Source organism: Rhipicephalus sanguineus, chromosome 1 (assembly GCF_013339695.2).
Source record: "Rhipicephalus sanguineus isolate Rsan-2018 chromosome 1, BIME_Rsan_1.4, whole genome shotgun sequence".
In the NCBI taxonomy this organism is placed as follows: domain Eukaryota; kingdom Metazoa; phylum Arthropoda; class Arachnida; order Ixodida; family Ixodidae; genus Rhipicephalus; species Rhipicephalus sanguineus.
In genome coordinates, this window is record NC_051176.1 from 244,004,735 (window position 1) to 244,017,485 (window position 12,751).

Genomic DNA, 12,751 nt, shown 5'->3' on the forward strand with positions numbered 1-12,751 from the left:
GTACATGACTTGCATGTCATGATTTCATGTTACCACCTCTCACTTACGTTCGTCATACGGTCGGGTCGCGCAATACCAATTTTGGTGTATATCATGCAAGCGAAACGGCCGCAAGTGCACCATGAGCGAAGCATGTAAATCATGACATACATGTCATATATGTCATGGTTTTCATGCCAGCAACTGTTATTCATGTTCTTCATGCAGTCACATAGCATAATACCTATTTTGGTGGATATCAATCAAGCGAAACGGCCACGAGTGCACCATGAGCGTGGCATGTAAATCAGGTTGTACATGACTTGCACGTCATGATTTCCATGTTACCACCTCTCACTACGTTCGTCATACGGTCGTGTCGCGCATACCAATTTTGGTTGTATACAGCAACGAAACGTACCGCAAATGCACCATGAGCTGGCATGTAAATCATGACATACATGTCATGGTATCATGGTTTTTCATGCTACGACCTGTTATTCATGTTCTTCATACAGTCACATAGCACAATCTTAATTTTGGTGTATATCCATCTAGCGAAACGACAGCGAGTGCGCCATGAGCATGGCACGTAAATCATGTCATACATGACATACATGTCATGATTTTCATGTTACCACGTGTCAGTTATGTTGCGTCTACAGAAATGGCTCGTCATACCAGTTTTCGTATATATCCCTTCATTTAAACGGCCGCGAGCGCCCAGAGACCATGTCATGTAAATCATGCTGCACATGACATGCGCGTCATGATTTGCATGTTAGGACCAGTCATTCTGTTCGTCATGAATTCTCGTCACGCCGTACCAATTTTGTGTATATGAAATTAACGGAACGGCCGCAAGAGCCCAAGGTCGTGGAATGTAAATCATGCTGTTCATGACATGCGTGTCATGATTTTCATGATATGACCTGTCATTTATGTCCGTAATAGGCCATGTTATGACACACCAATTTTGGTATACATCCGATTAACGAACGACCAGGAGAGCACAAGGTCGTAGGCGGCTAGATAGATGATATATAGATAGATAGATAGATAGATAGATAGATAGATATGATAGATAGATAGATAGATAGATAGATAGTATATAGATAGATAGATAGATGATAGATAGATAGATGATAGATAGATAGATAGATACGTTCAAAGTCGCAGAAGTTCGCTAAGAAATGCTTCGCATTTAAAACAGCCGAGCGTGAGGAATGAAATAAAGCGTATTAGAGCGCGCACGCAGTAAGGCGCGTTCAGCTACAGAGATGCGAAGAGTAAATCGGTGACAGACATTTGGATAAGTAAGTTACAGAGGAGCTAAGAATAGGCTGCAAAAGCAGCCAAGTATGGAGAAAAAGTAAGGCGAACCAAACGGCACTAGAACGTGCTTTGAGCGTCAGGCTACGCAGAAGTGAAAAAATGAAACGTTTCAGTAAACATCGACGAAAGCTTTGCTCATTACCCACTCCGACATATTATATAGTACGTGGTATCCGCCAATCTTTCTCATCATTTTTTCACAGCAGAGCTGTTATGCTTTTCGTTATGCCGTTGCGCGTTCGCATAAACTATCATCATCATGAATGGCATCAACCTTTCTAGCGCGTGCAACGCAATAACTCGGCCGGCGCTCGCTCGCTTCCTCCACTTCTTCGTCTTCTGCTTCGCTCCCCGACCATGGGCGCGCGATCTCCCGATGCACCGATTTGTCCGGCGTGGGATGCAATAAGTCGGATGGGCGAGAGAACTAGTACAGGGAGAGGTAGGGAAAGAGAGAGAAATAAACAGATATAAAGACAGAGAAAGAAAAATTCTTGGTGAAAAAAGATTTCTTGACGAGCCGGGATTCGAACCCGCGTACCCACGATGCGAAGGTGACCATCGTAACTACTCGGCTATCCGGGCATGGTAGCCTTGTATAGAATAGTATGCAATGATGGGAAAGGGAGTTAGGTGAGGGAGGGAAAGGAGGAGTGGAGAGAGTAAAGCATTGCATAGAAAGAAAGAGAAAGAGAGAAATTGAGAGAAAAACATAAAGTGAAAGAAAGGCAGAAAGAAAGAAATACATAGGAAGAAAGAGGAAGCGAGAAGTAGAGAGAAAGAAAGAAAGAAAGAAAGAAAGAAAGAAAGAAAGAAGAAAGAAGAAAGAAAGAAAGAAAGAAAGAAAGAAAGAAAGAAAGAAAGAAAGAAAGAAAGAAAGGGAAATAGACAGAGACAAAAACACATGGAAAATATACAGCGAAGAGAGAAAAGGAAAGAAAGAGATGAATAAAGCAAGGGAAAAATAAAGAGAAACAAAGAAGGCCAACCAGTTCCGCACTTCCTTTAGGATTGACGCCACTAGTGCGAAGCTGCCTTAATTTCATTTTTGTTTAAGCGCTTTACATTTCGGATTTTCGAATGTTCATTAAGGCCGCATGTGCTGTCTTTGTAACCCACGGGCTGTATACAAGGCTGTTTCATATTACCGCTGCTAAGTCGATCACCTCAAGCGAAAATATTCGTGGAAGTTTTGTTTATAGATATGGAAGCAGGAAGCGTTCTTGCAGCACAGACTCATCGGATACTGCGTGAGCACGCACAGAAACAGGCGTGTCTTAGCACAGTCATGAAACAACGCTGTCATTCCAGAATGGAACCAAATGGAACCAGAATGGAACCAAGGAGGCAGGCCCAAGGAGCCCTCTCCACCCGCCCCCCCAAATTGTTGTTTCCTCAAATAGATACTTTCCTCAAAACAGGTGCTTTCCTCAAACAGTCAAGGCTTTCAGTAATTGTCCACCCCTCCTCCCCCACCCCGACAAAAATTCCTCGCTAGGGCCTGCCCACGATGTACCTATAACTGCTCAAAATCACAAAGAAGTCGGTCGAACTCACAGCGCTTGACTCAAAGCAATAAAAAAAAAAATTCGGTATAGGCCACTGATCGTCTACTGCTTCGCATGACATCGACTCCCCGAATGAGTGAGATCTGCCGATTTTCTTAGTAATGTCACTGTAATATGCGAATACAAGATCATCAACTTGTGTCTATTTATTTTTCTTTCTTCCTCTCGCTTACAAGCTGCGAAGTGAACCGCAAGTCGTGCTTAGAATGACATGAAAAGGCCATCGTATGACCTTCGTTCGCTCATTTTTAACGCTCAAGAGATATTCGGTATTTGTTCAATATTAAAAACCAATTTTACTTTTTTTAAACACCGATCGTCGATATGAAAATTTTTATCTTCGATTTAAGCTGGTTTTTGTAGACAAGTGTTTGAGACTATATACTGACTGATGCCACCATTGCATATCTAAAAGTAAACATTGCCGTCAAAATGGTTGTGCTAGAAGCATGAAACAAATAAGAGCACATGTGTATGTACGTAATCAATGCTCGTAAGTACACACGGCGAAGCTAACAGGAAAGAGTTTAAACATGAAACATCTAACACTGAAGACGGGAACGAAGATCTGTTAGAGTTGTCCAAGGAGCAAAATATTGATATTGGCTACGACCATACAGCACGTATTAGTCATTAGGGCTAACGTCCAGAACACCGTGAGAAGAAATATCAAATCAAAGAAAAATTATTATCTCTTCCTAAAAAGTGGACGAAAATAAAGGTGAAATATATCAAAAATGCACTTTCATATCGTTCAAACCACTCGTGATGTCTTTCAGTAAAGGAGCACAGACATGCCGCTCACGCAAATGATTGGTCACCAGAATTTCATCGATCGTAGTACAGCCAATAACAGACGAATTGAGCAGAAGGCACGCAATACGTAGATGAGGTAGCGCTGGTTGTACATATATTTAATAGTTTTAATTGGCCGCTCAAGAATAGGTACGTTCCCAGTGGCACTCGAATGTGTCAGCCGAATTATATGAAGTTCAATCCCAGCATATGTCAAATATAGGTTGTTCGATAAAGCTCTGTGAAGACAACATATGGCCTGAAACTAACTTTCCAGTCTGTCAACAGAACGAATGTGCTGATCAAGCAACAAAAGGTACGATGCTATGACGTGCGGTGCGGTCTGTATTTGCACGCAGTGTCTATAGGCAGCGCCTCGCAACGTCAGAAATCTCACCAACGTCAGAAGTGTCACTAGCCTCAGCGTGAACCTACATCTGCAATGAACACACCGTACATTTTAACGCGAATCCCCGTAATAAAAAAAGCGTTTAACTACTACTGATGAGTAGCATGCACTCTCTGACTTAAAAGAATCATAATATATTCTAACGAATTCTGATTTGCCCCAAATAGTGCCAGTGTGATGCCTAAAGTTATCGGAAGTAAAATTTACAGGAGCCAAACAATGTGCAACTGCGGTTCTACATGCCATGTTGCGTTCAATGTATGCATTTAACGCTGCCGGCCATTGAAGTCAAAGTTTGTCGCAATGGAGAACAACAACAACAACAACAACAACGCAACAACAACAACAACAACAATAATAATAATAATAATAATAATAATAATAATAATAATAATAATAATAATAATAATAATAATAATAATAATAATAATAATAATAATTCCTGGAGGTTTACGTGCCAAAACCACGATATGATTATGTGAGCGCCGTGTCCGTGCCTACTTGTTATTGTGCGTGTTTTCCTTTCTATATTTTTTTCCCCTTTTTTTTGCGCTCTAGTCTTGACCATGTTGAATCAGCTAGCCCAACTGCTATGATTACAAGGCACGGGAAAATTTCGATAGCCGCTGCGTTTCCGCGTGACGTCAGGAAAAAGCGATGCACTTGAAATTACTTTGTCGTTAAAGGGGTAAAACCGCAAGACGTCGGTGGGGGATGAAGGAGCCTTGTCGCTCTTCGTTCAATCGGTTCCAGTATGGCGTCTTGGCCAGAGTGTGAGTCAATGAGCAAGTGGTACATTGCGTTGAGCCCGAACCCGACCCTTGAGAAAAGAGGTTAGAGACCGCTTATCTTTTTTCTTTCTTCTTGTTATGAATGCGTTTGCGTTAGGAAAACTGTATTAGTTCGTGTGAAGTCTGCCTTATTTTCTCACACGATACCAGCACTGCTGGCTCATTGTGGCTACTCTTTGCTAGGGTCAGCTAGGTAACTATCAAAGGTTTTTAGAGCTCATGCTAACGCAGTTGTCCCATATTCACCGCTAAATCACCAATGAGTTTATTATAGTTGTTTAATTAATATATTTGAACTATGCGTACACATAGTGAATTCACTTCGAGCTCAACATTGGTGAGGAAACAGGCTTTTGCAAAGCAGGTAGAAACGGCCTCATAAGCTTCATTGCGAAGTGGACGCGCTCCTCGAAGTAGCTGCCCCTTGCGACCGGAATAGCCCAAGGCTCACTTCCCTCAGCAGTCCATCAGAAGTCCGAGCCGCCCCCGGACAGGGCGCCGATTCCGTGTTGACTGAGCGTCGACAGAACGGTTTGCCCCCTGAGCAGCCACGATATATAGGGTATCGCTCCTTCGAAGCTGCCTGTGTTTTATCTCTAGTCACTCACAAACGTCGTCAAAACGCAAGCGCGATGCTGCTAAAAAAAAATGATGTCATTTTTGATGTCGGGCGAAGACTAATCGTATAGAATGCCACCTGTTGAAATCCTATATTTTTCTCTTCTTTTTTTTTTTTTTTTTTTTTTGCAAGTGGACAAGAGTGGCGCTCATTGCCTCTCGCAAGAACGGGGTGAATTGAAGGTAGTCTTTGTTTTCTTTTTTTTTAATGTTTTCTTGATGCCTATCAACCTACCACGAAGCCTCCGCTATAGCTACGCCGTTGTTCGCATGATACTAACCGCGCTTTGGGGCGTTAAACCGCATAGAAACCGAAAGCCGAAAAAAGCTACGTACATTCACCTTACTTAGCAGTTTGCCTCTCATCTTGTAGATCAAAAGGCGAAAGAATTTCGCTTTCCCAATCCCCCTGCCCTCACACACAAGAATCTGCAGCAGATTCTGTCTGTCGAATAATTTAGCCTCTTCGCTATGACGGAAAAGAGAATGGCATTGTGAAACATCAAGTCTGACAGTGAGGTTTCCAATTATAGCTTAATTCAAAGGTGTATTCGCTACCCTAATCACCGTCACATCAAGTTCAGTTGAAACGGCAAAGAATATGAAGGATGCGTACATTCTCAGCGTCTAGGGATGGTAAAATCGATGAACGATTAATCGATTAATCGATTAAAGGTCCATAATTAATCGATTAATCGTCACCGATTTCCGCATTTCGGTTAATCGAATTAATCGATTAAAACTGTTCGATTAATCGATTACGGAACCCCCCCTCCTGCTGCCAACCTCCCCCCTTGGCCGGAGCGCATGACTTCGAGGCGCACTATCCTGAGACGCAGATGTCGTGCACATCGCCTCTCTTTCACTGCTTTCACTACAGCGCGGCGGCCATACCCCATAGAGAAAGATATGAACTCGCCCTGAACTCCAAGTACTGCCCAATGCTTCAAGCCAGGCCAGGAGGCGGCTCCACCCCATCGAGGCAGAAATGAACTTGCCCGCTTCGCTCCGGATCACAGTCTACTCAGAGAAAATACTGCTGCTACTGCCTTCGCCTCCTCTCCCTTAAGCTGGTTGAGCGTCGCCTCAGTATACGTGAGGCTTGCGTTGCTTGCGTGTTATATTGTGTAATTATTACACATTGGTGGTTATACTGCTACCTTTGGGATGTCATAATGCCGGGCAATCGGAAGAGGAGCGCAGTGTGGTAGTTCGCTGAAGACGAGAAAACGAAGACTGCAAGGTGTAATAAATGTGGCAAGCACTTGTCGAAGCCAGCGACGGAGACCCTTAAGATATCACCAGCTGCACGCCCACTCTATTCAAGTGCCAAAGAGCCATCTCCCAAAGAAAGGTGGTAACGACGAAGGTGACAGTGTTGAAGAACCCTATTCTGACGACACCAATCCGCCTTTTCAGGTAAGTTATCAGTATCTCGCTATTTAGCCAAAAGTCATCTCCCAACCATAGGGGTGCGCACAGGGGGGTGGCCGCCCCCCGTAATCACCTAAGAGGGGGAGGGGGCGCAAAATCTGCCCCATACATTGACTTACTAGGGTGGGGGGGCACTGCGATGAACCTCTGCCCCCCCCCCCCTGATAGGGAACCCCGCGCACGCCTATGCGACGGGCCCCTTGTGTCCAGTGTGCGAAAGTGGGAATTTTCGCACACTGGACACAAGAGGCCCGTTGTCGACACTTTCGAAAGCGGGAATTTTCGATCGTCAGCGCGTCTGATAAAAAGATTTGGGTCCATATCAAACACGAACGATGCCTCTCAAACAATGAGATATCGGTTTTAAAGCACCCATAAAACATGTCGATTAATCGATTAAAACGTTCCACCGAAAGCAATTAATCCGGAGATTAGTTATGCATGGCAAGATAAACAAGTAGGCAACGGAAGGAAACAACACGCGCCGCGCCAACGCCAACATTCGAATAAACTTAAGAAAAGCAGAGCAAATAAACAACTTGTCAGCCTCGTAGTAGAAAAAGTATGGAGACCTTACAGTAACATACAGTAACAGCAGGTTTGTACAAGTCACAGAAAATAAGTAACCGATTACAATTACAATTACTTCCCTTAAACTGTAATTAGAGTGGTCAATTACAGCCCCAGAAAAGTAACTGAGTAATTGCAGAAATGTAATCAATTACTTTTGCGTTACTCTCGTTCAAAATTTTATTGCCGTAACGTAATAACACAAGTTTGCTCAAACTACAACGAACTACTGTGGCTTGCATGGTAGAGAGTACGCTGGAGGCTTGCGTGAAGGCTGGGAGGCTTACTGTGGCTTCTGTGATATGGTACACAACTAATGAAACATACAGACAATTAAGCCAAGGAAAGCATAAGGGAGATTATTTGTGGTTTCTTAACTACAGTGTAATGATTCTCACTTAAATTGAAAATAATTAAACTGGACGAAAAATCACCCTTTCCGTCTGCGGGATCCCAACCCACAACCTTCGAATTACGCGTCCGATGCTTTACCATTTGAGCTACGACGGAGGGCGCTCCCTCGTCCACTTTTTGTAGAGTACTTATATGTGCTTAAGACCTGCGAGTGTTAGCCAGCGCCATTCGAAGCCCAGGCGGCGAGTGTGGAACTCTTTTCTTTTGCCAGAGGCTGTCACGGGGCACGGGATCTTCACAAGAGGTAGCGGCTGGCCAATAAACCCTCGCATGCTGCCTAAAGCATCAAGTCTGCCGGGACGAAGCCCTCGCTACGAAAGTACAAAAGAAGGGGGATGCCCTTACTTCTGCGATATGGTGTTAGACGTCGTTTCAACATCATATCAGTCCTGTTGAAAGTTGTTTAAACTTTCAACAGGACTCCTATGTCTTGTAAGTTGTAATATAAGTCATGTTGAAAGTTGTTTCAACTTTTAACAGGACTTGTTTTTCAATGCTGCCGTCGCTGATTCTTCCCCGTTTCTTCCTTAAGAGGTCAGCTGCTACACTGAACACTCTCTCAATGCATGCGCTGGAAGGAAGGGCGGTATTACAACATAGGGACACCTCGCGCACCAGCTGGTAGCTGCGCAGTGCTTCGATGCTAGTGTCCATGTCCTCTATGAAGCGTCGCGCTTCGCTGTTGCTGGCGCTCGGGTAAGGCGTTGCAGGTAAGGCCAAGGAAAAGATGAAAAAGCAATAGAGAACATTACAAGGTTTCAAGAAAATGCAATTGATGACAAATAATCGATTACTTGGAACGCATTACGTACAACGCTAACACACACACACACACACACACACACACACACACACACACACACACACACACACACACACACACACACACACACACACACACACACACACACACGCATTATATATATATATGCAAGCCTTGGTCAGCGCGTTCCGGTTGGAGAGTGAGCCAAGCGTGGCTCTTGCGAGGAGTGTTGTGAACTGGGCCGCGTTTATTTCTCCGCCGGCAACGGAGAGAGTTGCAAGAGGAGGGGGTAGAACAGCTCGCGACAGGGAGAAGGAAATTTGTGAAACCAGTGACGAATTCCCGCAGGCTCGGTGCACGCGTGCCGCCAGCGGTGCAATCAGCTTTGAAAGCGCCAGGCCCGAGGGAAGCCGGCTCGACGTCACCGCGCCAGCGACGAGAGAGGGAGGGAAGAAGAGTGGTGAGCCGAACCCGGCGTCTCCCGTCAAATCCGGGACTGGCAAATATCCACCCTTCAACTGCAGTGCCAGGGGACTGTCAGGGCCGCTTTCCCGGCGACGCGTAGTGTATATAGCGTGCCTGTCGGGCCCGCTCCGCGCATTGTGCGCAACGCCGCCGTCTACTGTGACCCGCTCTTGCCGAGCATGTTGTCCCAGGCGCCGCCCTTTGCGGAGGCGCGTCGTACGTTTTCGTCACCTGCGCCACGCGACCTGGCGATCGCGGCGTTTTGTTTTCGTTTCTCGTCTTTTTTTTTTATTTCTGAAGCGCGCAGACCCGCATAGCACCAAAAATTCCTGCGCCGGCGTCACACCACTGACAGAGAGAGCCACAAACTGTTTAACTAACCGGCTGACTTACAAAAACAACGTCGAGGAAGAAATGTATAAGTTAGCTGCCTTGCTCTAGTGGAGGTGGTGGAAACGCTTAGTTAGAATCGAGCACAAAATTTAGAATAGAGAAACAAAAACCATGGTCGGCTTGAGCATTGAATTGAAGGTAAGAGGAACGATGCAAGCAGTTGGTTTAAAGCGGTGATGCATCATGGCTTCAAACAAACAAACAAACAAAAAAGAAAAAACACCCTTGTGCGTTGGTGTCTATGGACAACAACGCACATGTTTTTTTTCTGTTTTCTTTAAATCGTCCATCAAGACAGCGGAGTGATTAATAAGCGTTAATGATGCGTCGTCAATGTACTTCGATTTCTATGTTCTATATAATCATTATTAGCACGAGAGCGATGGGCCAATGCACGTTGTATGGAACTTTTCAAGAAAGACGCTGACGCCGTCGTTGCGCATGCACCCTGACGCCTCTTCGCCGCGCTCCTTCGAGATATTCCCACGATACATAGGAAAGTGAAGGAAGTTTGTGCTCAGAATAATAAATAGCTTCGCTTCCACGAGTCACAGACGAGTCACCTTAAGATTATGCTGCGGTATATCCTGCTGAATGTGACAGATATGCAGCCCTTTAAGCTTGAACTTATCCATCAAACAACGATGGCAACCACAGCCTACTCTCACTACATTGCACACAATGCATTCCAAGTGCCTTCATGGTTCAAGGCTTGCCGCTTTCGAATTTGCTAGAAATGCGCGCCGGCCTGTGAACCTCACAGTCTGCCATGTGCTGGCTAGCAACGATATCTCATGGTGCTGATGCTACCAAGAAGTCATTAGCGCAGTTTAAACGGGAGCATGAAGCCCCTAAAGGAGCTCAGAGCAACCACGTATGAACTGTCTCTTGCAACTTATTTGTCCCATAATATAGGGAAAACTGCGCAACACACAGAATGCGAAGTACGACAATAATCGCGTCGAAAATGTTCCGCTTGTTAGCACTTGCTCCAGCTTGAGAAAAGGGGCGCTTTTTTTTTTTTTTTACGATGTATGCTCCAAGACGTTCATGCATGAACTAAATGGCAAATAACGTGTAGTAAGGCAAAGGAGGAATATTTTCGTGGTCCTAACACTTCACCGACCATTATTCTGTGCGTCAGCCAATATCTGTCAATTTTCGGGTTTTCGAAACGTAGCCTGTTTTTGAAATTATATTTCTTATTATAACATGAATTAATTTGCAATACCTGTTCAACGTGCTTCAGTGGATATACCAGAGTGGTTCTTCACGGTAAATGCAAGGTATGTAAGGGAATAACGCCGTGTTCTTGTAGTTTCAATCTCAGTGATTTCGAAGAAAGCAATGTGACAGGCTTTCGATTTTAAATTACAGTCGAGTATGTACAAAGCTAGGCGCCGCTTTGATCAAGTGTAATTTGGTTAGACACTAATATAAACAAACTATAGTACTTCAGTAACAAAATTACGTTTAACCGATATCTCAAATAACTGTTACTTAATTGCGAAGTAGGTACCTGTTGTGATAATTATTTTGTTCTATTGAACTAAGCAGTGATTCGACATCTTTGAAAGCAGCACCTTGCCGACGATGTCATCATTTTGATATTTTGCTAGAACTTAGAGTGTACCTGTATAAAGATACTGTAGAGCTTCTAGTAGTTGGAACAATATGACCGTAACGACAGGAAAGAGGGTGAAAGTAAAAAAAAAAATTAATTCAAGAAAAATAGGGAAACGAGTATGCCCGGAGGCTCTTTTCCGTCCCATCTTCCGCTCGCGTCGATCGCCTGTCGAGGCCTCGTCTCCGGCTCCAATCACAGCGAAATCATGAGCCGGGGCCAATATGGCTCGCGCTCATGCTAAGCGGCGGCCTGCCGCAATACGGAGCATTCGTCACGCGGAGTGTGGGGCGGGCATGGGGAGGGGAAGAGTAAAGGGGGGGGGGGGGTTCTCCGCTGAAGCGAGCGTATTTACGTGCGACCAAGTGGACTTGTGTCGGTGGCAGCTCGGCGGTTTTAGCCTCGGCGAGGAGAGGCAGCGCGGTGGGACGGACGGCGGACCGAGCCGTCAGCCTGTCAGCTCCTGCTCCGGGAGACAGGCCTGACACTCGCGCCGCGCGGCGTCGCTAAGTCCGGCCGTGCGACGCACGAGAGAGGCATCCCTCCTCACCTTCCTCGCGCGAGGAAGAGTAATCCAGGCTTCCTTCTTCTCTTTCCGCTAGTGACGGCAGCCGTTCGAACGCGTCGTCCCCCGACTCTTCCTTGACGGGTGCACGTCTGCCGAGAGTGGCGCGCGGCTTCTTTTGTCGTAGATGCCGGCCACCGCATGTCCGCCCGAAGAAGGACGGCTGGCATCCATTACATTCCTCGGCCCGAGTGGAGTCCCCTCCAGTTTGACACATTCCACTCGATGTTTGGTCAGTTCTCTTTTCGACATAATAGCAATAAAAAAAAATTTCCCGCTTAGGTCGGGCCATCGAATGCTCCATTTCGAGACTTATTTACTTTAAGTCTCGTAACTGTCACAATGTAAGGTACGAATTAAGTTTTCGCTCGCTCAGCATCAATGGCATCGAAGGGTGTAGCGAAACGATAAAGGTTGCGGGGAAAAAGTAGGCCAGCTCTGCCGTTTATTTCCTTTTTATTCTCCTTTCTCTTTTTCCGGGATTTTCCTCTTCTGGTTCAACTTGGCGCTGCTGCGATCACTCGATCGCTTCAGCAGGACGTCAGTGAAAGTGAAGGTGCCGGTTGTTTTGTGATGGCCGTGCGTGAAAGTAAGACAGCACTTGCCTTTCAATAAAGTTGCTTGGCCGCAGTGCCTAAATGATTTGAACATTGGATGTCTTGCGCACGGAGACTTTGAAGCCAAGCTTTCTCAATTTCTCTGCCTCACATTTGATGTTAGTTTCTAATCGCCATCGACTTGGTCTGCGCTCACTCCATATGTGTACATTGATGCCGATAGGAAGCTGTTCGCTCAGTGAAGAAAATAAATTACTCTAAAAATAATTCACTAAGCTGGTGAGATCTGCATGATTTTTTTTTTTTATTCGCACAGAGCCTCCCAATCCACACTCACCTCTTTCCATGCACGCTAAGTATTCGAAGGCCGGAATGCGCTCTCATTGCAAGTGATCCTTAAATATATGAATAATTATCCCTCGCCTACAAAGATTAAAAGAAAAAAAATTGGCGAAGCTTGCACTAAGCCGC

At 45.3% G+C, this 12,751-nt stretch overlaps 1 protein-coding gene across 1 annotated transcript in view; it reads right to left on the minus strand.

Annotated features, from left to right (window-relative positions):
- Nucleotides 1-11,940, minus strand: part of LOC119375679 (uncharacterized) — a 36,482-nt gene extending 24,542 nt beyond the window's left edge. The window contains exon 1 of the mRNA XM_049412646.1: nucleotides 11,709-11,940. Within this exon, the coding sequence (XP_049268603.1) occupies nucleotides 11,709-11,940 (232 nt within the window). The remainder of the gene's footprint in view (nucleotides 1-11,708) is intronic.
- Between the last annotated feature and the right edge of the window lie 811 nt (nucleotides 11,941-12,751).